This window comes from Sturnus vulgaris, chromosome 1 (assembly GCF_052056855.1).
Source record: "Sturnus vulgaris isolate bStuVul1 chromosome 1, bStuVul1.hap1, whole genome shotgun sequence".
Classification (NCBI taxonomy): Eukaryota; Metazoa; Chordata; class Aves; order Passeriformes; family Sturnidae; genus Sturnus; species Sturnus vulgaris.
In genome coordinates, this window is record NC_142243.1 from 56,691,543 (window position 1) to 56,714,635 (window position 23,093).

At 37.6% G+C, this 23,093-nt stretch overlaps 1 protein-coding gene and 1 long non-coding RNA gene across 4 annotated transcripts in view; one reads left to right on the forward strand and one right to left on the reverse strand.

Moving 5' to 3' along the window:
* Positions 1-11,974, reverse strand: part of CNTNAP2 (contactin associated protein 2) — a 1,082,030-nt gene extending 1,070,056 nt beyond the window's left edge. The window contains exons 1-2 of one of the 3 annotated variants that reach the window (XM_088167403.1): positions 11,831-11,974; positions 1,432-1,786 (exon numbers count right to left, since the gene is read on the reverse strand). In XM_088167403.1, the coding sequence (XP_088023529.1) occupies positions 1,432-1,528 (97 nt within the window). In that variant the 5' untranslated portion in view covers positions 1,529-1,786; positions 11,831-11,974. Of the gene's footprint in view, positions 1-1,431; positions 2,265-11,830 lie in introns of those variants that run through there. The other 2 variants (XM_088167401.1, XM_088167409.1) reach the window with 2 other exon arrangements.
* LOC148225215 (uncharacterized) lies at positions 2,664-4,178 on the forward strand. The gene is made up of 2 exons (XR_015804646.1): positions 2,664-3,088; positions 3,987-4,178. It is a non-coding gene; the product is annotated as an uncharacterized LOC148225215 (long non-coding RNA).
* Positions 11,975-23,093: the final 11,119 nt, after the last annotated feature.

Sequence of the window (23,093 nt, forward strand, 5' to 3'; positions counted from 1 at the left end):
TACAGCTGGTCAAAACTAAACCTCAGGATCAATACTTCTCCTAATTCAAAGGCAGGAAAACAACGGAATGTCCTACAGCCTCTGAGACCTAAATAATAATGAAGACATAGCTGTGCAAATTTGGTGACACACAAACAAATATACAAGTGCAAATAAATCCTGGAATAACTCTTGTTTTTCAATAGGTATTAGATGATAATAGATAGAAACCCACTAAGAAAGCATAGCAGTGCTCCAATCCCCTAATCATTGCATTGTTCATTCCTGCCTCCAAGGAAACAATTAAACAAATAAATAAATAAATAAATAGAATTATCTACATATATCTCTATGCAGTATATACATTACATTCTATGGCAATTCCCTGCTTGGTCAGTATAATTAATCTCCATTCACATTTATACAATCCCAGCACATCTATCCATGACATTTCAGGACACTTCCTTCCTCTATAAACAGCCGATCAAGCCAGCAGTATGATGATGATGATGCTATAAAAATACACTCTTTCATTTCAGTATGCATTTCAAAAATACCTGGCAATTGGCAACTGTTTTACATGGTCTGAAGAGAAACAACTAAAAACTTAATACTGACGTCTACTTGCAAAATGTTTTGCTTAAAACTACAGCTCAGTGCAATGTTAAAGATTTGATCTAATATCCACGGAATCAACGAATATGCTGTCATTTTTATACTGATAGCAGAATTGGATTCTGTACAGGTGCTCTACACTCCTCTGGTCTGAAGTTCAGCATTTCAGCAGATGCTTGATCATTTCTCTACTATTTCTGCCTCGCTGGGAGGGCAATTGGTGGTCTCCTCTAAAATACCTTTGCTCATTCTATTATGGGCAGCAAAACTTCACTCTCAAGAAAAACTGTCCTGGCTCAGTTCCCTCTCATCATCCCACCATCATTCTTTCCTCTTCAAATGAGACAGAATTTTCTCTTGCTGGTCCTCGATAAAACACTAGTTATGGAAACTGCTCACATTTCCTCGTTTCCCTCACAAAACTGTGGAAGTGAAGTACTTTCCCAATGAAAATTGCATCCTTTCTGAGGAAGGTAGGAATAATCAAAACAAATCAAAACCGACCGGCCAAACAAAAACTATCTCTAAACTTTGAACAGCCTCTGGTTCCTTTCCCCCTCTGACTCCATTGCAGAACCAAGATCATATCACAGAGCAGGTCTCTTTCAACTTTCCACACCAGCTACCACTGAAATCACCAAGGAAGATCTGATGGGGAGCACTGCAAACAGTATCAGACCTCAGTGCACACATACGCATACAAAGAAAAATGAAACACAATCAAACACGATATTCATCACCAAAGCAAAAATAATCCGCCTCACAGAGTTGTGGGAATTTCCTTCTGGCTCATTTCAGAGCTGAAATTGTGCATGTTTCTTAGAAAAGGGTACTTACGAGATGCAGGCAGAGCAGTCCTGGCTCTGCAGCTAATGCTGATGAAAATCCAGAGGAAGAGAGCTGCCCTGCAGCCAGCTTGGGTAACCACAGCCATCCTTCACTTCCTGGCTCCCTGTACTCCAAATGCCAGCCGCAGAAGACCTGCTTTTCTTCACTTCGGCCCCCTTCGCTCTCTCTCCTTCTCTTCCTCGGAGGAGGTGTCGAGGAGGTAAAGGGGGCAGGGCTTTACCTTGGGGTAGGAGCCAAACCCCCTCTTCGTCTGCTATCTTTGGGTTTGCAGCAGCAGGATAAGTCCCGGTACTTTTCTTTCCCTTATTTCTCTGTGTTTTTTGCGTGTGTGCTTCTGTGCCTCCTTCTCAGAGGAAGGATGGAAGGAAAAAAAAAAAAAAAAAAAAAGTAAGAAGGATTGTGGAGTAGAAAAATAAATAATAATAATTTTAAAAAATTATGAAGAGCAATCCCCCAAAGGGCGTGGGAGGAGGGAGGGAGAAGGGAAATGGAGATGAAGGGAAGGAAGAAAGGCGACTAAAGCAGTTGGTGCTGCTAATGCTGCTGTTGATGCTACCACTGCAGCTGAGCCCTTCTTCCTGTACAGAGGAGCGCTGCTGACAGAAGCTTGCAATAACCTCCCAGCTCAGATATATATATACACAGTGTACACGCACACACAGCCGGGCAGCCAAACACACACTCACACAGAAGCAGGGAGAGGGGAGGGAGGAAGGGAGACACTCCCGCAGCACAGAAACAGGCTCAGAGCCTCTCTCCTCATGTATTCATCATCTTTCAGCAGGAGGAAACGCTGCCACTAGCAGCTCCAACCTTCCCCCTCAAAAAAAAAAAAAAAAAAAAAAAAAGAAAAGACAGGAGACGGGAGACGGGAAAATCCTCTTCCCTGCGCTCCCCTCCCCTTCCCTTCGCTTCCTCCAGCTCCAGCTCCTCCTTCTTCCTCTGCGCCCCTCGGGCCTCCAGGACACCGATCGTCCTCTGTTGCGTGTCTCAGATGCACAGAGCCGGAGGACAGCGGCGGGGATCGGGGCCGGGGCTGGCGGGAGGTGGAGCGGGGATGGGGCCAGGGCGAGCGGGGATGGGGATGGGGATGGGGATGGGGATGGGGATGGGGATGGGGATGGGGATGGGGATGGGAATGGGAATGGGAATGGGGACGGGGGCCGGCTGCGGAGCGAAGCGGCGGGGCGATGTGGCGGTGCCGCTGGAGCAGAGGTGCGGAGTCCCTGCTCGCCCCGCGGTCGGCTCCTGCCGCCCTCCCCGCCTCTCCCACGCACTCCGCGGCTTCCCGAGATCCAGCCTGGACAGGTGGCCAGCAGGCAAGTCCTCCGAGCGGCCCTAGATCTGGTGGGCAGCGAACATCATCCTGCCTTGCAGAGAGCTGGGGCTGCGGAAGCCGCTAATGCAGATGTTGCCATTCGGTAATTAATTCTCAGCCCTAGAGCGAGCCAGGAAGCAAGCTGCATTGAAGTATCACTATGGTTTTCACCTACAAGAGATGACGGAGACAGCCTGGCCATATCCCAGCCTTATGCAGGGATGGGAGTCTGGCTCTTCTTTTCCATCCATCTCCAGCCCTCCTGCCGTTGCTCTTAAACAGCTGAACCGAAAGTTATTGCTCACCAGATATGGCAGAATAATGAGGGTAGGGAGTTATTCATGGATTATTTATTCTACAATCAATGAGGCAAAGAAAAATGAAAACAATTATTTCTCAGGTGTTATATAGAGAAAGCTGAGAAATGAAGAGGTATAATTTCTTTAGAGGAGCCCCTAAGCAGGGATAAATTATTTTCAGTGACTAATACACATGGTGTTAACAAGTACCTGCTGTTATTTAGTGACTGTGATGAAATGGTTAAGGCCGTAAGATGAGATTTTCAGAAAGGCCTTGGGATATTAGGATCCTCAATCCTGTTGCCTTTCAGAGGGAGCACAATGCCTATCTTTTAGGTCACTTTGAAAGCTCCATATGTAATATATGATATCCCAGGAGAGCTGTGGCTAGAGGTTTGAGCACAGCTCAGGACAAAGCTTAAATGCCAGTCCTGGGAAAAGTGTTTCTGTAATCTTGTCCAACAGCCATAATTTTTCCTCCTTGAGGCTTCCCCTCCCTTGCCTTATCCATAATGAGTATTAATATATTAATATTTCACATGCTTTCATAGAAGTAATGCCAATATGTCTACAGCAAATATGAAATGAAAGTGCACTATAAATGATGTTTTATTATACTTATTTCTGGTTTTGAAAGAATAAATATTTCCATAGAGACTCTGTTACCTCTTCCCTGCATCATCCTGAGCTCTTTGCAATGCCCTCCCCTTTCCTTATAACCCACAGATACATTTTGATGTCCAGTAATCATTAAGATAAGTGAGATTTTTGGGAATTAACTAAGAATCAGATATTAATTAGTGACACTAAACTAGTTCAAAATTGCCTCTTTCCATAACTTCTTTCTTGTTTACATCTTCTATTCCCCTCCTGCTGTATATCCCACATTTTTTCAAGTTCACAAACCTACATTTTCTTTTCTTTAGCTACCACTGAAATGATAGAGCTGATATAGCATCACAAACTGACTGCAGATATTCATGGAAAAAAGAAAAACTTCTGACTATGACATGCAAAAATTTCTACCACTTTCATTCTGAGTTCTTGAAACCCTTTCTGTATTCATTGCCCTTTATAATTCACTTGAGTTAGTAATAAACAGCTTCTCTGAGTAAGTACTTAAAGGCTCAGTAGACTATTTTTCAAACAAAATTTCTGTTTCTTAAGGCTCTTCCAACAAGCACAACAAGAAACATATTGCTCATTGCACATTTACACTTTTATACCTATATACCTGCATATCACCTACCTTATTAAGTCCTCCACAGGACAAAACCCTTCACTTGATTTTAGTTGTTCAAACTTCACATTTGTTTAGCGTATGATGATTGGGGTTTTCAAAAATGTACTCAAATTGACCACAAGTAGGTAGGCATTTAAAACACATCTATTAAGGATAAAACAAATAATTCAAAACATGAAGATTCAGCAGGCTGGTTGGTGAATATCTCAATAAAGATTATTAGTAGAAAATTTCCTTGTGGTTTGAGATGGAAGGAACAGATTATTGCGTTTTTCCCCACCTCGGAATAGGATCAGTCCTTAAAAACTGCATAAAATATTTAAATATGTAGCAACAGAAATGAGTTCTGCAAGGGTAATGCAATTATTTTTAATATAACCACAAGTCAGGCCTGCAAAATCATTAACTTTGACTGATTCTGTCACACAAAAATCGTTAGAAAGGTCTTCAGGCATTCTTTAGTCCTATAAAACAAGCTAACCATATATATTCTTCTTTTTTGGTTTTTGGGGGGGTTTTTGTTTGTTTTTTGGTTTTTTGGTTTTTTTTGTTGTTGTTGTTTGGTTGGTTTTGGTTTTGGTTTTTAGGGGTTTTTTTGGTTGTTGTTTGTTTATTTTGTTTTGTTTTTTGGTTTTTTTTCTTTTCTTTTCCTGGAACATATTGTGAAATATTACTTTATATGATTCAACAAATCCAAATTGAATATATTAACCTTTGCAATGAAAACATGATCAAATTGTGTTAGGCCACAATATGAAGTTATTAGATACTTCCACTCCTCCTAACCTTTCTGTTCCAGAGTGTAAATGTGAGGATGTTTCCAAGCAAGCAGTGAGACATGCCTGTGGTCTCAGCAGGGCACCTACAAGCTTTAGCACCCCTATCCTGCAACTGTCAAGTGTTTGCAGCTTGGGTCAGCAGGGACATGCACTCCACTGTAGAAGTTAGGAAAGTGTCAAGCAGGCTGGGACAGGCACACTGGCCAAGAGGTGCAGAAGGAGGATCTTCCATCAAAGCTACTGCCATAAGAAAATTACATGTTCCTTATTTTTATTTCTCAAATCATAAAATCACATGATTGTTTAGGTTGGAAAAAATCTTTAAGATTGTCAAGTCCAACCACTAGCCCAGCACTGCCATGGCCACTGCTAAACCATGTCCCAAAGTGCCACATCCACACACCTTTTAAATATTTCCAGGGTGGTGACTCCACTACTTCCCTGGCCAGTCTGTTCCTATGCTTGGCAACCCTTTTCATGAAGAAATTTTTCTCACTATCTGATCTAACACTGTCACAATTTGAGGCCATTTCTTCTTATTCTATTGCTTTTATACTTGGGAGAAGAGACCAACCCCCAGCTGGCTACAACCCTCCTTGCAGGGAGTTGTAGAGAGTGGTAAGGTCTCCCCTGAGCTTTTGTCCAGGCTGAACACTTCCCTTGGCTGCTCCTCATATGATTTACTCTGTAGACCCTTCCCCAGCCCTTCTCTTAGAAATACTCCATCACCTCAATATCTTTTTTGTAGTGAGGGCTCCAAAACCAGGTGAAGAATTTGAAATGCAGCCTCACCAGTGCCAATTACCACTTCAACACTCCCAAAGCCTTAAAAAGTAGAGAGATATCTCAGCCAACTGGTGAAACCTCTCTGACAATTAGAAAGATACTACAGTGCTAAAAGATTCCAGTTATTACAGCTGTACACAAATTTTATTGAGCTTAATGGAAATTGTACACACATATTGATGAATGAATAGATCATTCTGAATTTACTAGAGCTGTCAAGCAATGTCTGCTAAATGGAATTCATCCTGGATAGAGCTATATTTACAGTATGTGAATGTCAAGAGGGAAAACACAATGTCAGAAAGCTAGAAAGGATAATTAAGAATTTCAAACACTGGTGGGATCAAATGGCATCCAATAAAGTGATCAATTGGGACCACAGAAGAAAATGAGCCAACTTGAAAAAGGACATGCAAATCTTGAATAATATAGAAAAGTGAAAATCAGGCTTCTTCATGCCTAAAAACCTACCATTTTAAAATATTGTTTCCCTTTTATATTTTTGGTTTCCCTCATCCTCTTCATGGTGGAGCTCTAAAAATCTTCTATAGCAGAATTTCCATCCAAATCTCTAGAATGTTAAATATGAGGACAACACAGGAAAGACAAATGCAATGTATTTCAAATTATGACCAAACAAGGTTTTATGATCACATGCACAGAATGAAATGCCAGATAATGGACAGCTCTGTTACTGGAGGAAGTCTCAGGTTTATAAAGAAAAACGTGTGATTTTCTACTGGGATTGTTGATACTCATGGGTATTTCTCTGAGGGAGAAGGGGTCACATGAAAATTATGATCCATCTTCCTATGAGAAGCTGTAAAAACCTGAAGAAAATATTTCTTTTCCAGAAATGCAAGGAAAGTCTTTCCTAATCTTAATGCATGTGAAAAAGAAGATGAAGGTGCACTGGCAGAAAAGAGACAGTATCTTCTTACTTAACAGAGCTAAAAATATAGAATTATAGTTTGAATTAAAGGCATTTTTGGCTTGACCATGAGTTAATTATTTTAATTTTATTAAAACAACAAGCAGATTTTAAAAATGGAAATACGTGTTTATACAGACATCAAAACAAATTGAAGATGTTCAGAAGTTTACAGCCTCACATCCCTATATCGTTTGTAGTCTTAACATGTGCTTAAGACACTATCTACCTTTAGAAATTTCTTTTGTGATATCTTGATTTCTATTAATCTGCGCTGCATAATGAAACAATTTGATAAGCAATTATGAGTAGAAGTTGAGGTCATTTGGTTTGCTCAGCCTGGAGAAAAGAAGACTGAGAGAAGAGCTCATTGTGGTCTTCAACACCACCAGGAGGGGAAGCAGAGGGGCAGGTACAAATGCTTCACTCTCGTGCCCAGTGACAGCACCCAAGAGAATGGCCTGAAACTGAGTCAGGGCTGTTTTAGGATATCAGGAAAACGTTTTTCACGCAGTGGCTGTTTGGGCACTGGAACAGGCTCCCCAGGGAAGTGGTCACAGCACCAGGCCTGAGAGAGTTCAAGAAGTGTTTGGACAATGCTCGTGGGCACATGGTGTGACTTTTGGGGTGTCCTGTGCAGGGCCAAGAGCTGGACTTGGTGATCCTTGTGAGTCCCTTCCAACTCAGCAGATTCTGTTATTCTAGGGCTAAATAATTGTCTAGGTGCATCATTTAAGTGCATGTAAAGAAAGAAAAGCCTTGCTAAAGGAGAATATCTTTTTGCTAAACCAAATTTCAAATTTCATTAACGTAACAGTATTATAGTTGATTCCTTTCTTTACCATATCTAGCTTCAGTTTTTCTTCTTAATTCAGTTTAGACCATTTCATAGGCAATCCATGGATGCATAGGAGAAGCTCTATATTGAAAAAATGCACAGAAAGTGAATTATAGTAATATTATCAAAAGCTATTGCAATTACATTGAAAATACTTCAGTCACCTTTAAAGGAGAAATCAAAATCATTCTGGAACATTTCTATCTGCTATTTGTAGGGCAGGTAAAGAGGCATCCTTTCACTAATGCACAGCCTGCAAGGTAAATGCCAGAGAAGAGACTGTCAGCTCTTCTTAGACTATCATTTATGTCTGGATGAGGAGATTTCATTGTGACTTGAAGGTTTTTCTAAAGACAGGTACATAGCAACACTTTGGAGAATACAGTAAATACTTCCACAGCAAAGTAATAGTTGTGAAAAATTCATGTATTTTTAGTCATATTTTAATGCAAATTAGCAGCTGAAAACATGAGAAAGCCAGCATAATCTAACACAATTTCTTTCCTTAAACAGACAGTGATCTACAGCCCTCATCTTGGGAACTTCTTCGGGAAAGGTTTTGAAATAATTCACAACTAGCTTTAAACCACTGCTTTACTTTAAATAATTTGTGTTACTGAAGATATAGCCTCATTATCTTCTCAATACATATTTAACAGATTGGAAGAGGTTAGTAGAGTAATGCACTAAAGTTACTGAAGCATTTAAGCATTCTGAGAAAAAAATATATTTGCCTCCCTCTTATGTTGTCCACATCATTCAGTCTCAATTACTACACTAATAAACCAGTTATCTTCATCTCCTACTATAGATAACATTTGGATACTTGACCATAAAAGTAGTTTAAAATACTACCATGTGCTCTGTCTTATATTAGGAGTATCCAGAGTCCTCTTGAACCACATTATAAATTCTTTCTTACAATTGATTGTGGTAAGGTGCTTGGTGCTTCAGTTAAACATGAAGCTCCAGTAATTCTTTGTTATGACTCCAGAGCTGCCTTTTATTAAGTGTTTACAGTGTATCTAGTACAGAGCAGGGTGTCAGTCACGACTGAAGCTCCTGTGTAACACCCAAACACAATTATACCTAAAGATAAATGCATATTGCTTTGCCTGTCAGATAATTTCCTATGCATTCCCTGTGTTTCTGTGAGTTTTTCTTTTCTTTCTTTCTTTTTCTATCTTTCTTTGCTTCCAATTTCTAACAAAGGCTAGCATTAAGGATATTAATTGTATGAAAATTGGCAATCTGGGCACTTTTTCAAAAACTGAAATTATTAGATGAGCTTTGTGCTAAATTTAGGAAGCCTAAAGTTGCTGGGGCTATGCAAGCATAGTAACTCCTTGGGCTTCAGTGGAGTTTCTGAGCTGTGCAAGAACTGCAGGCAAGCCTAGCCAGATCAGATCAGCCTACAGCTCACAGTAGAGCTACTCTACCTAATGCCTTGAAGAACCTTCCCACTGACAAGTTGAAGGTTTTCATTATAGCCACCCTCCTACTTTAAATGGAAAAATAGACAGTGTTGGTTTTTGGTGAAGGAGATTCTATGTTAGCTGGTGTGGTGTTCTAAAAACCACTGTTTGTTTTATTGTCATATTGATAAACTAAACAACTACTGTAGTAGTTGTGTCCTGAAAAACAGGTGACTTATTCATTCCTTATTCAGAGTAGTCCCACTCCAGTCTGCCTGCTCTTCTTTCAGGGAAATCAGTCAGGAGACTGCAGTAATATATAATAAAATACTCCATGCTTATACAACAAAAGTGCTCTCACAAATATGGTGAGCACAAACAATTGCCCTATCTCACAAGCCATTGTGGAAGTAAGGATGAAACCGAGAATGAAATTGCCTCTGTATTATTGTGACAAGGGAATGAAGTCAAAGTATAAATTGCAGGGTTGTACCACTTTTTTTTTCCATCTTTCCTTCCCCACTGAGATCTCAAAAGCAAACAGGAAGCCTTATGAGGAGGCACATAATATGAAGAGCTCTCTAATGTATGAATCCACATCTGCTACCATCCTTAATAGCATGAAGCTTCTCACCAGATTTGATAGTGCAGAGGCCTCTCATAATGACCACTTCAGCTTAATTTATAAGCAGCCATGTTTTGGATTTAGCATCTCTAGGTTTTAATCTGAACATTGCACAACAACCTGAGTTTATTGTCTGGAGTTAGGAAACATCTAATCAAAGACATGATTTTAAAATCTTTTCTACAATCAATAGTTCAATGCAATAAACTCTCACATGCCTTGCTACACAGCAGTAGGAGAGGTGCAGGAAGACTGTCAGCACACACGAGAAACTAAAAGGCACCATAATAACTCTGTGTGTGATGACACTTGCAACAACCACCACAATGCACTCTGAATTTGCCATCCGCTCTGGTATCACATGAAACACTTTTTGAGCATGTTTCCTCTAGCTTGGAGATGAGAAGTCTCCCTAACCAAGGCAAGGAGTTTCTAAAAAAACACCTCAAAAATTGATCTGAGACACCACAGAATTGTGAAGTAGCCTGTGAGTAAGCTCCCTTTTTCAAAAATCAGGAGATTTAGTACCAGCCCACCACAGGTTCTATTATCTCCTAGAGCCCAGAATATATATTGCTGTGTATGTATGTGTATGTACCACTCACTCACACAAATAAAAACTTAATGGTATGTGTTTAATAAGTCATGTACATATAAAGCAAACTGCAAATATCTATTATAGAAGGGCAAGCTTATTATTAAAATAAAATAAAAATTAAATTAAAATATAATAAAATAAAAATAATGACAAGTGGATAGTCTTCATTAATAAGAAAACAAGACTGGAAGAGACCACAGAAGTCATATCAGTTGCCCAGATTTATCTCCAAGGTAAATTCCCATTTCCTCTCAAGCATAAATCCTTTTCACAGTATTAATGAAATATAGGGTGGTTTGGAGATACTTTCTGTGAGGTATGGCTAACAAAAATCACTTAGCTTTAAGACCTTTTTTAGCTTTTAGAAAGTATTAAACATGAAAAAATGCATGCATTTTATAAAATAGTTATACTTTTTGATCTTATTGTCTAATTAAAAATTAGGAAAAAGTCACATAAGGTAGACCAAATTCCTAGAATGGTGCACAGATTTTTAGCTCTAAATGAATTGGTAATAAAGGGTGTTTAGACTACTGTAAGTTACTCACTACAATGTGGCATGTGATAAATGAACAATAATTTATTCTCCACAGCATCTAAGAGTTTCAAAGCATCATACAAATATTGAATTAAGCTTCCCAACAAAATAAGTGTTATATCCACGTAAAGAACAATAACAGAAATCTATGCAGTGTCCAAAATCACCCATATTACAACTGTTGCACAAAAGATTCACTGGCTCTGAGACCAAACACAAGCTTTTAAAGCCAGACAGACAAATCAGCAAGAGCTATGCCTCTTGTCCTACAGGGCAAGTTGCCCTATCAAGGCAAGTGAACTGAAAGTGCTCCATTAGTACTTTGATGGAGATGGCAGAGAGTACAAGAGAGTATGAAAGATTTAATCATCAGAAATGTACTCTAAGAGGGAAAGGCAGAAGAACCTAAGTGAAAAGTACTTTAAAAGGAATCAAAGGAGCATGATGACTACAGCTAACAAGCTAATGTCTTTTGCTACCCATAAAAAAGCATCGTAGATTTATAGGTGAACTAGATGAAACTAGTAGTATAAATGTTCATAATTTACAGAGTACACATATTTTTGTTGTGCATCATTCAGAAGTGATAGAGTGTTATTTTTTAGAAATTTCTGCATTTCATAGAAATTACTTGAGTGCAGAGAGGAATTTAATAGAACCACTTGTAACTTTTGAACACTGAAAAATCTTCGGTATCCCAGCCAAAAAACCTTGAAATATATTGAAGTCTATATGGCTGTACTCTGCAAAAGAAAAATGAAGAGCAAACTACTTTAATTCCACTTTAAGAAAACCTTGAACTGTGGTAAATATTTAGAACCAAGAAGAATGCAATCTCTTAAGAACTAAAAGGAATGCAATCTAATTATAAGTGCTGCTGTGATAAAAGCACTGAATCCTACTGTGTTTGTAGCTTCGTGAGGAAGCAAGGTCTCATTGTTCTGCCCACAGACATGCCTGCAAATGTAGGAGAAATTTTGATGCAAAGAAGAGACTGAAACACTATTCTATACTCACCCATCTCATTGCAGCGATTTAGTTGCTTTCCACTTCTGCCTCTAGCAAAGACCGCTCTGTATGAGAGTGGTAGGATATGTCACTAATATTCTGAAAATCTCTAAATACAACATAACCTGTTTTCCGGGTGCTCTCCATCCACATGGACTCTTCTCCATCAGCTTGCAGACTTCTTGCTTAGAGGTTGTGCAGCAGCAAAATTTTAATCCACTGTGCATGTGCTGAAACAATCAGTTCCAGGAATGTCTTAGTCACACTTCTTTCATGCCAGCTATCTGCAAAACTGGCAGCTCTGATGATGCTTCAGAAGCACCTACAGCATTTATAGACACACTCAAAGGGGATATTTTGACAACTCAGATTGAAAAATCCATTCTTCCCAGAACAAGTGCATCTTTTGTTCATTAGTGTTCTGTTCAGCTCGGTTGACCTTGATTTTATTTTAAAACCTTGATTGCTGTAACATTCGCTCTGCTGCTCAGCCAGCAGTCTATAGGATTCCATCAAGGATATGGTTAGAAAGAAAAAAAGGATAGCATCTTTCTCCCTCACAAATCAAGGGATGGTTCAGCTGAATATAGACATTCTAACTTTGAACTTGTCACTTTAGTCTCCCTTTACTCTTGACAGAGACATAGTCAGTATTGCCAGTATCATCTCAGATACAATTCATGTTACTCTAAACTAGATGTTTCCACATGATCAGATGAGTCAAGCACCATTAAAGTTCCTCTCTTTTAACTACAGGAAGATCCTTGAGTCCCTGGCATAACTGTAGACAGTGAAACATGGACATTAGAACAGAAATTCTGTTGTTCCACAGAGTCTGCTTTACCTCTGTGTCTACCCACAAACACTGTGCTGTCTTACTCATACTAAAGATGAGGATAACTACATTGAAAATAGCAGGATCAAATTGGAAATTGTGAAGCATCTTGCATAGCAAGGTGCTTCAAGTGCCATTGCCAAGTAAGAATGGTCCAGATTTTAAATTTGCTAAATAACACCAAGACTAAATTTTTGTAGTTAGCCAGAAATTACATTAATACTAATAATAATTATAATTAAAAACCCCCAAGACTCCACAAAACTAAGAAGGCTTCACAATATAAAAAGAAAGATAGATATAGAAAGAAAAAATATCATTGGACAAATCAAAGAAAATACTTCATTTAGCAATAAAAATAGTAGGTACTCTACAATTTTGCAGCTCATACGAGAAACTAAAGGAAAGAGATAGTTGTGCTGGCTTTTCCTAGGTTTTCAGTCTATTTTTTTCACTTTCTTTTTATCATAGATGTGTAACTTATTGAATCTAATCACAGTAGCAATTTAAGAACCAACAAAATGAAGGAATTCCCTGTAATTAATGCACATACTGGGTGGACAAAAGCATTAATATGGTAATTTTTATATGGCTAGGTCCCACCCAAATAGCAGATTTTTCATTGGAATAATACCTTGCAAATAATTGAAATGAGGATAAAAAGGGCTTGCTTATTTTTAAAAGAAAATAATCTTTTCAAGGAGATAATGTGTACTCTGCTACTAGCTTTTGAGAAAAGTTTAATTATAATCTCTATTTTGCTTCCAAAATGGAAAGAAAAGAAAATTCCTTGGTCTTTGCCTCTTCTTTCAGAAACCCAAATGTCATGCTATACCAATCTATGCACCAGTCTACTCTCTCCTCAAGATGTCTTCTGACATTTCCATAATTTTATCATCAACTCTCAAAGTACAACATAAAAGAACTGGAGATATTGAATATTTTCCTCTGAGGGACTGATGAACAACAAGAAATACAGCAATTTGATTTCCTAACAAGAACCCAAAATCAACCCTTCCCTGCTGTACTGACAATTATATACCAGAACAATTTTCACCTCCATAGATGCACAGTAAACCCTTCCTTCATTTTCTGGTGACAGTCTATAGATGATCAATTGCTTCTCCCTCTCCAGCCTGTGCAAGAAAAAACAGTTAAAATCTTACGTATGCATATAATACTCATGGTATTTCCAAATTCCTTTCACAGCTAGGAAAGGTGTTTGGTTGACATTCTCCATTATATCAAAACAAAATCATAGCTCCTTACACTGAGCCAATGTTTGCTGCACAGAGACAGCATTTGGACTGGTTTGCCTTTCATAGTCTACTCTGCCTTCCTTTATTTGTCAATGGCCAAATCCCTCACTGGCTTCAGTCTGTGATCCTGTAGAGCTTATATTGTCTTGCTTATATCTAACTGACATAGTTTATGATAGTGCTGGGGGAAACTGTCCATGATAACTGGCTGTCTAACTCTATTTTCCAGTGTCTATGGAAAACACACACTTCTAACTTGGTGACTTCCATCTTAACATGAAGCTTGATTACTGAATAAGAAGTCTGCTCCATGGATCTCATCACTTAATTGCACTAAGAAAAACTGACACACATCCCAGCCCACCATAAATTTAGTTACCCAGAAAGTAATAAGGCTGATAGATAGTGGAAAAATCCTACAAGACCATATGTAGGACAATAATTTCCCAATTGGCATTGAAGACCAGAAGAGATTTTGATTTATTAATTTGAACCCCTTCTGGTTTCAAGCATTCCACCTAAAAATTTCTTAACTTTTTTCCTTATTATTTTTCTTTTTTGGAAAATTGAATCAGAATGCTCTAATGATCAAGTCTGTTCTTTGAATTTTCAGCCAAAATATCTTTATGATGTCTTATATGCAATTGCTCCTGTGCTAACATTACTCAGTATCTAGAAATTGTTCTTAAATCCAAGGCAGATTAATAACAAGACAAATTATTGAAAGTTTAAATGTTTGGTTGCACTATAGGCTTAAATAAAATGGGCTTAAAATTATTCATAATAATAAAGGCATTGGTGTCCTTTCAAACACATCAGGGGGAAAAATGGGAGATCTTGGGGTTTTACATATATTTATTTTACCCTAAAAATGTCAAACAGTGATTATGGTTACAATTCAAGAAACACAACAGTATGTACATTTATAGAAAAGCAGAACCACACTTGTACAGAAAACCTTTCTTGTCTTTCTGGAAATTAACAAAACCCTTTTAACTCCTCATATGTCTTAATCTTATCTTCAGCAGAAACTGACACTTTCTAGGTAATTTGCTTTTGTCTAAAATGCTGTGCTTAGAGAATGATGCTTCAGTTGTGTTTCACATGAGAACTATGCTGCCTTCCCATTCTGCAAAGTTCTACATGTGCCTTCTTAAACATCTCAGTCCACTTTTTCAATCAACAGCATTTCTGTCACTACCATTCATTTCATAGGAAGATGCTAGTGTAAGGTATTATGAAAACAGTAGGATCCAACTTTAATTTATTTGGAAACCAAAACTTAGTATTTTTCAAGAGTCAAAGCAAAAAACTGTTCACACAGGATTCAGCTTTCCTGCTCCTGAGTGATTTATTAGTTCATGTAGGTGCCTCAATGTTTAAAGCAAGGGAGAAATTACTCCTCTGACTCATCTGGTCACTGATGGCACTCACCTTATATACATGTCAGCTAAGGTCTGTGGACAAGAGAAATTCAATTATTACATAGTAAAGCAGATAAGAATGTAAATTTTTATGAAAACTCGAAAAAAGATTTTTGTATTCTGTTCAGTTTGGATTTGTTTTTTTTTCCTGCAGTTTGCCTAGCTATACAAGAGCATAAACCTTCCAAGTAAAAGCTTCTTGAATTACTCTGAATACCTATATTTTCCATGAAAACCAGAAACAAAATTCATATTACACATTCTATGCAAAAATGCTTTCATCCTGTTCTGTCACAGAGGATGAATGAGGGATTGCAGTCCCATTCTACAAATATCACTGGGGAAAATATCCTTGAAGTATTTATGCACTAAATGTCAAATTTTATTTTACTTCAAAATAATAACTTTTTGTGTTGCCAATGCATGCAGAATTTGGTATATGGGGAGCACCGAAACTGCTTATAAGCTCCTCTTCCCTCTTTCTGCTATATTACATTTATTTTATTAATACATTAAGATGCCCGTATTTATTGTCAATATTCTGTGCAGTCACAGGTAGAAAAGGGACAGGGTGACAGGTTATTCAATTCAGCCTGTATCTCAGCTCTCTCAGATAGGGTTTGACTCCTTCATAATAGTGATAGAAATAGTCACACAATTTTGTTGTGTCTTTAATCCTCACATAAAACAAGCATGCTGTCTCCTCACTAAAAATGGTAATATTGAAAAAGGATATGCTCTCGACATATTGTAATATTGTTAACTTCTCATCACTTTTGAACTGTGTAAACTACAGGCAGCAAAATGTATAATACATCTGGTCATAAACCAAGGTACCCTAGCAGGACCAAGCAGCCCTTGGTGAGGAATTAGGGGTCTGTGTTAGTTTTGTCCTGAGAACCATCCCAGGCCTGCTCAAAATGGTGTCCAACAATTCTGTATCCCTAAATGGATATATCTTTGTCCATGCTTCACCAGAGCACCAAAAAAGTCCAAACCAGACCAAACAAACCCCATAGCTGAAATTATTTTAATAGATTAGGTGTCTATTGGCATATACAGGTAGCCAAGGCACACACCAAAACAGAGCTGAAATGCAAAGAATAGATTTATTTCATTACCTTGCTAACAATGCTGGGCAACAGAGATACACAGGGACATGAGCTCCATTAGGCTTAGTTCATCCTGGGGACAGAGACACACAGGGAGAGGGATCCATTAGGCTCAGTTCATCCTCCTGGGCAGGGGGGCACTGCCTGCCCCAATGCAGGGGCTCCATGCATGCACATTTTATCAAAAGATTGTGCTTCTATAACCTCTGAGCCTTTGATCTCCCTGTCCAGCATGATGCTCAAGCATGTCTGTGAGAGCATGTTATCTCTGCACAGGAACTCCATGTTTTGAAACAGACAGAGGATGAACTAGGCACAATAAATGGAGCATTCTCACCCTGAAATTCTTGGCATTCCCACCTGCAAGGTCAGTTGAGCACATTTACTATGTTCTTTATCATTCTTCCATTTTTAACCATTTCCTCCCAATACTGTTCTATTACGTCAACTATTTGAGACTAAGGATTTCACCAGACATAAACAGAAATTCAAGTATTTGAGAAGGTGGATTGGATTTAGCCTAAAAGCCTGTATATGCTCTACACATGGAATGCAAAGAATGTAAAAAAAAATTTTTATGTGCAATGTTAAAACCAATTTCCCCCCAGTTTACTAGTCACCAAAGAGGAGTAAATGAAAAGGGAAGAAATTACAAGTAGACAACCTACATCTTGCAGACACTGATGAACATTTCCAGTGCACGTCTGTTTGTTGTAGGCTGAAAAGTCTTGTCAGATAACATGCTGTAATGAGCACTCTGATTCTGACTGTACAAAATGATTGGTATAACTATAAAACTAGATAACTTCTTACTCTGGTCAGAAGTACATTACAACCCTAAAATTAACTGCTGCAATTGTCTTGAAATATCCTCATATAAAAAAATGTTAAAAGTTTTACATTACAAAAGTAAAATTGGTCTTAAACAATTACTAAAACTTTACAAATTACAGCTTCTACGACATACTTCTACTTCTGTTCCAGCCATCCTTACTTACAGAAGTGCTTCTTGATATCAGTAGGGAAAACATGAATAAAATTGATTTAGAACCATCTATCAGTCAGTTCTTGTGAGATGTTGATTCTTCTTATTCCTAGTGCAATTTGACTGCTGTCAGGGAAGTTTCTCAAACTGTACAAGTAAAAGAAGACTGAAATGTTACTATTATTTATAAAACACATATTTACCTCTTGTCTTCATGCTTCCTAGTGCATAGGCATTGAATTGAGATAAAATGAGATAAAAAATTTTATGTGTTCCGTTTATGACATCCTCATGTCCGTGTTTTGATATTAATATTGTGAATTGTCTTTTTGTCCACTTCTCCCATTTTTTCTCATCCCAAGCATTAAGTCTGATACACCATATCCCAGTTATTTTTTCTCCTTTCAAAAGAAAATTTAAGACAGAAAAACGATACAGAACACTGGCTGTTATGTCAACAGAACAACAACACTGTACAACAAATCTGAAATATCTACCACTTCATAGTCCAGAGTAATCAGATAGTCACATCACTGCTGACTTCAGTTAGTCCTTGAAGATGGTCCTTACTCTCAATAAGGGTATTGGCATATGTTCTCAACAAATAGAGAATGTGGCTCTCCATTAAAGATGGCTCCTTTTCCTCTTATTAAAAAATCATTCTAAATTAATCAATTTCGGTAGAGAATATTATAATCTAGCTTGTGTTTTTAACAAGTTTCCCATGATACGTGAAAGAATGGCAATGCAAATTAAGCTCCTAATGGAAATTTCAGATCTTCAAACGTAATTCTCCGATTCCTTGTAACTACTTTAACACAGTAGCAGTGAGTAGCTGTGCTATCAGAAAAAGCATTGGCACTAGGTAAGGTTGCATAGAAAGCTGATTCATTTATGTAGGAAACTCATTGCCACATCAAAGAAGGCACATAACATTGTGGTACTATAGAATCCAAATGTGACGTGCTCTCTACCCATTGTAGCAACTTTTCCTCTAAGCCTATTACAGCGCCAAAGAATTGGTGCACATAATCCGAAAGAAAAAAAAAAAAAAAAAAAGGAAGATCAGAGAAATTTCTTCCAGAACGCAGTGAGCATATGAATGAATTGCCAGAACTGAAAAGAAATCCCAAATTTTCCACGGGGTGGCGCATGAGCCATGCAGTGTTAGGAGCAGCAATACTGTAAATTCTCTAAGTTTTGTCTTCCGTGAGGGTAGCTGATTGGTCTGGGGCCAAATAAATACCTATAATTATCCAGAGTAATTCACAAGCAGGATTTATTTTCCAGTAAGAACTACTTTCATTAGTTAAGCTCCCTGAAAGTGTTCAACAATAAGTCAAGCTCCTTACCACATTGCTGGCCACAATGTTTTGAGCATTAAAGTTCCCCTAAGTGTTCTTTTTCTCTGTGATAATTTCCATTCTCGGCGGTATTGCACCAATCAAAGCCTTTACCGTTGAACAAGTAGAGTTGTAAAGACAGAGAGATCTGACAAATACAGATATAGCCAGTCTGAACACAACAAGAAGAGCTTCCTAAGTGCTCTATAGCTTGGATCATAACTGATCATAAATTGCTAATCACTAATTGGTAAGGGATATCCCTGAATTTACCTACTTCACTCAAGGTGGAAAGGACTAATACCTTCTCACAGTCATTACATAGATGCATAGCTGTAAACCCTGCTCTCTGGAGAATTGCAGCCATTAAAAACAACAAAAGAAATTCTTAGGATTAACTGTTGCTTGCTAATATAGTGTAGCAATAGGAAGGAAAGAGAGGAGTCAGAACTGTGCCCCTAGCCCCTAGTTTTCTATAGGCTGTGAGAAGTATTTCAAAGGCATTCAAACAGTTCATTTGCTACCATAGCAATCTTCAAACTGCCCCCCAGCATTGCTGAAGATTTTAAGGATAATTTGCAAATTTCCAGTTGGTAAATTAGTGGTTTACTGGCTTTGGCTCTGAGATGAGGGCAAATGGTTTTACTTGTCCCACTTAAGTATTTTCATCAATAAAATCATTTGGGATTCTCATTACCCTCCTTTGTGAAACTCAGCTCAGCACTGAACAATTCCAATAAGCAATATTATAATTAGTCCAGATACAGCAATCCTTTCTATAAGTTAAATACTGCCCGTTAGCAGCATTTACTATTAAGAAAGTTCAGTATTCTGAATATTCCCACAAGTCCTGTTTCTATGGTACTGGAAACCCAACAATCCAAGCAGGGTGATGAGGTTAATTCTACGGTTTGGATAGAATAGTATCATAACTATTTATCATTTACTAGTTTAATATATTCTAGGGGTATCTAGTAAACACAGGAAATGTTTCAAAGTAGAAAACATTTTATAAATTACAGAATTATAATTATGACAAGTTTTAAGCCGTTTTTAATTTTTATTATTGCATATGCACTTCTGTTCATGCATGGAAGAGCTTGGTCCTCAGGTATTGCTGACAAGGTTTTCTCCCATAATCTCTATATCTAAACTATTTTTTCATAATTTCTGCTGATTTTATGACGTTGGGTTTGCGGGTTTTTAGTTTTTACTCCCTTCAAATTATTTCTGCAAACTTCCATCTTAGAAATCTGAACTTTTATTTTATTCTTTAATAAGAATCTCTACCAAAGACATTGTCTCATTTATATTAATGTTTATCCAACTAAGGAATCTCATTGTTCTTCATTAATTTTCTACCAAAGAGTTTCAAACTACTACTGGTAACAAAAAAAAAAAATATAGATATTATGGGCTGACGCTTTTGCAATCAAATTCATGCAAATTTTCTGTTGTTTTGTTGGGTTTTTTTCCCCCCAGGAAAACCAGTGCTAGTGTTTTTGAATTAGGTTCTCTTAAAATTATATGTCCTGGAATAAATAACATAAAATTACCACTAAAACTACAGAAAAAGAGAAATCCTGGGTTTGCATTAACATTGGTCCAAACAATTTGTTTATATAGCCAAAAAGATCATGGTTTCACTCTGATGTGTAAATCACTGAGTAACTGGCAATTACTTGCCCTCTATAAAAGGGTATTTAAATAAATAAAATAAATAAAATAAATAAATCTTTTCTTAGTCTATTTCCCTTAGCTCAAATAATATAAGGAAACCTAATCTTTGGTTACATGGATGAATGAGGGAGGTGAAAGATCCCCAGTTTCCTACAATGACTGAAAGTTGCACAGCATGCTACTCTCAGTCCTGATTTTCTTCTTGTCTCTTTGCAGTTAAAGTTAAGGTAACAAATATCCTTTAAAAAAAGTAATGAGCATTTCCTCATTTCTTGTTGAGTTTCAATTTTTTCTTCTGTACTCCTGTTGCCTTCTGTTTTAGCATATGATGAAAACAACATTCAAAAAATACATAAACTTCTTGATTAACTTTATACCAGCTTTATACCATGGACAGCTCAGACCTGACTGTTGTCTCTTCTCTGCGATTGTTCTTAACCTCACTGCATATTTAAAACAGAAAATCATTCCGATAAAATCTTCCTAATGACAGCTGCTTAAAAAATATGCAGTAATATAAGAAAAACAGTTAGCTTTCAAAAATTATTAGATGAGCTCCTCTCCAATCTGTAGGAGTGAAAATGACACCTTGAAAACAGGGACCCTACTCTTTCTGTGGTTTCTATAATTTGCAAATTGTCTACATTAGCTGCCCCTCAGGAATGATGATTATGGGCTCTTTTGGAAATAGCAAGTAGTGAATATCAATCTTACTGTGAAGACTAATGCTTGTCATATTATTTCAAATAATAAAACAAATAGCACACCAATTAATTTTCTTCTCAGGAAGTACATAGGTGCTACTTTTAAAAGAAGAGAAAAGCAGCAGTAGACCACAAGCAGAACTCTGATGGTTAGCATAGGTTATTTCCACATTTTTTCACTCTCTTCAATTCAGTTCCTCACCATCTTCACTCCAATGCCACCCACCAGGAGCACAGATGTTCAGATGCTCTGGATACCAAGGAAAATCCTTCTTCATGATAAGTAAATTATAGCAATGTGATTAATTAATGTTTTTTGAGAAATTATATGCATGAAAAATCACTCAATAGATGAGAATTTAAGGGATGTATGATTTACCTTAACTACAAGGAAGTTACTCCATTCAAATACAATATCTTGTAAACAGAATAATGCACTGATAGAAGAGTCACAAAAGAAAACTGTGCTTGGGACCACAGAATGTGCAATGTTCTTGAACTCCCAAAAATGGATGAAAAGAAAATCTTTGAGTTTACAGGGCAGATACTTTAAGGAAAGAGATCTCTCTCTTATTTGAGCTGGAGGCTTGCAGAAGACAGACAAGAGTCCTGATGCTACTGATTATCAAATGAACAAGTGGGTTTGTTTTTTGTAAAGCACAACTGTAAATATGCCCAGAGAAGCTGTGGATGCCCCATCCCTGGAAGTGTTCAAGGTCAGGTTGGATAGGGCTCTGAGCAACATGTTTTAGTGGAAAGTGTCCCTGCCCATGGCAGAAGGGGTGTAACTGAATGATCTTTAAGGTCCCTTCTAATCTAGGCCATTCTATGAATAATACCTTTTTTTTTTCCCTCAGTTATACCGGTATCAATATAATTGGGAAAGAGGATATTAAACAGGAGTTGCAGATGATGAAATTCCAAGAGGACTGGACACACTCATTCATTTATCTTTCAAACACAACTCTGTCACACTCCAAGTTTGGCACATCATGCCTAGGGTGGGCCAGATGGCTTTGCTAAAGAATTGCATTTGTAGTAAAATAAAAAATAGCTATTTGCTGAAATGATGTTGAAGCCAAAGCAACAAGTTTTACATTGGATGCAATCACAAAACAGCCTAATATTCAATATAAAAATAAAATAAATTTATTGCTTTGATTCCAAACGGAATAAAAAGAAGCCAGAAAAGAAACAAAGGCCCTATTATATCAAGCAGAGAACAATTTATCAAACAGAATGAAAATTCTGCTCCTGGGGTTCTAAACATGACCACGATGGTCATACTGGGACACACAATCTTACCTTCCAGTTTGTTTTTCATTCCATAAAGTATTTGAGCTTGCCAACACCTTGTACTACAGCCCCAATTACAAGGTGATTTCAGGCTCTCATGTACTGTGGAAATTCTCAATATTTTGCTTTCTCGCTTTTTGAATTCATCTGGAAAAGGAGCAATCAAGACTCTTTTTTTTGGGGGGTGGGGGGGGAGTGAGCAATTAATTTCCATGTGTATGTGGCATATTCAGTGCATAATATACATGAACTGCTCCAGGTCTCCATAGGAAACTGTTGGCATGGTGCCTCTGAAGGCTAAACTATAACACATCCCAGCTGCCGGCAAACAAATGGCTTTGGCACTTACCAAGAGATTTCTCCTGATGGAAAATTTATTATTGTCTTTTTTGTTAAGCACAACAAAATATTATAATGAGGAGCATTGAACAAAATATTAATTAGAAAATGCTGCATTGGTGCAACACATTCAAAGGAGATGCTATTCATCCACAACAATCTCTTTATCTGGTTATGAAAGAAATGATTAGTCATTAAAATGAAACAGAGAAGGAAAATAATGTCACTAGTATAAAAAAATCCAGCAAACAGCACATGGGTCAAATCCTGAAAAGTGAAGGGAAATTGTAATTTC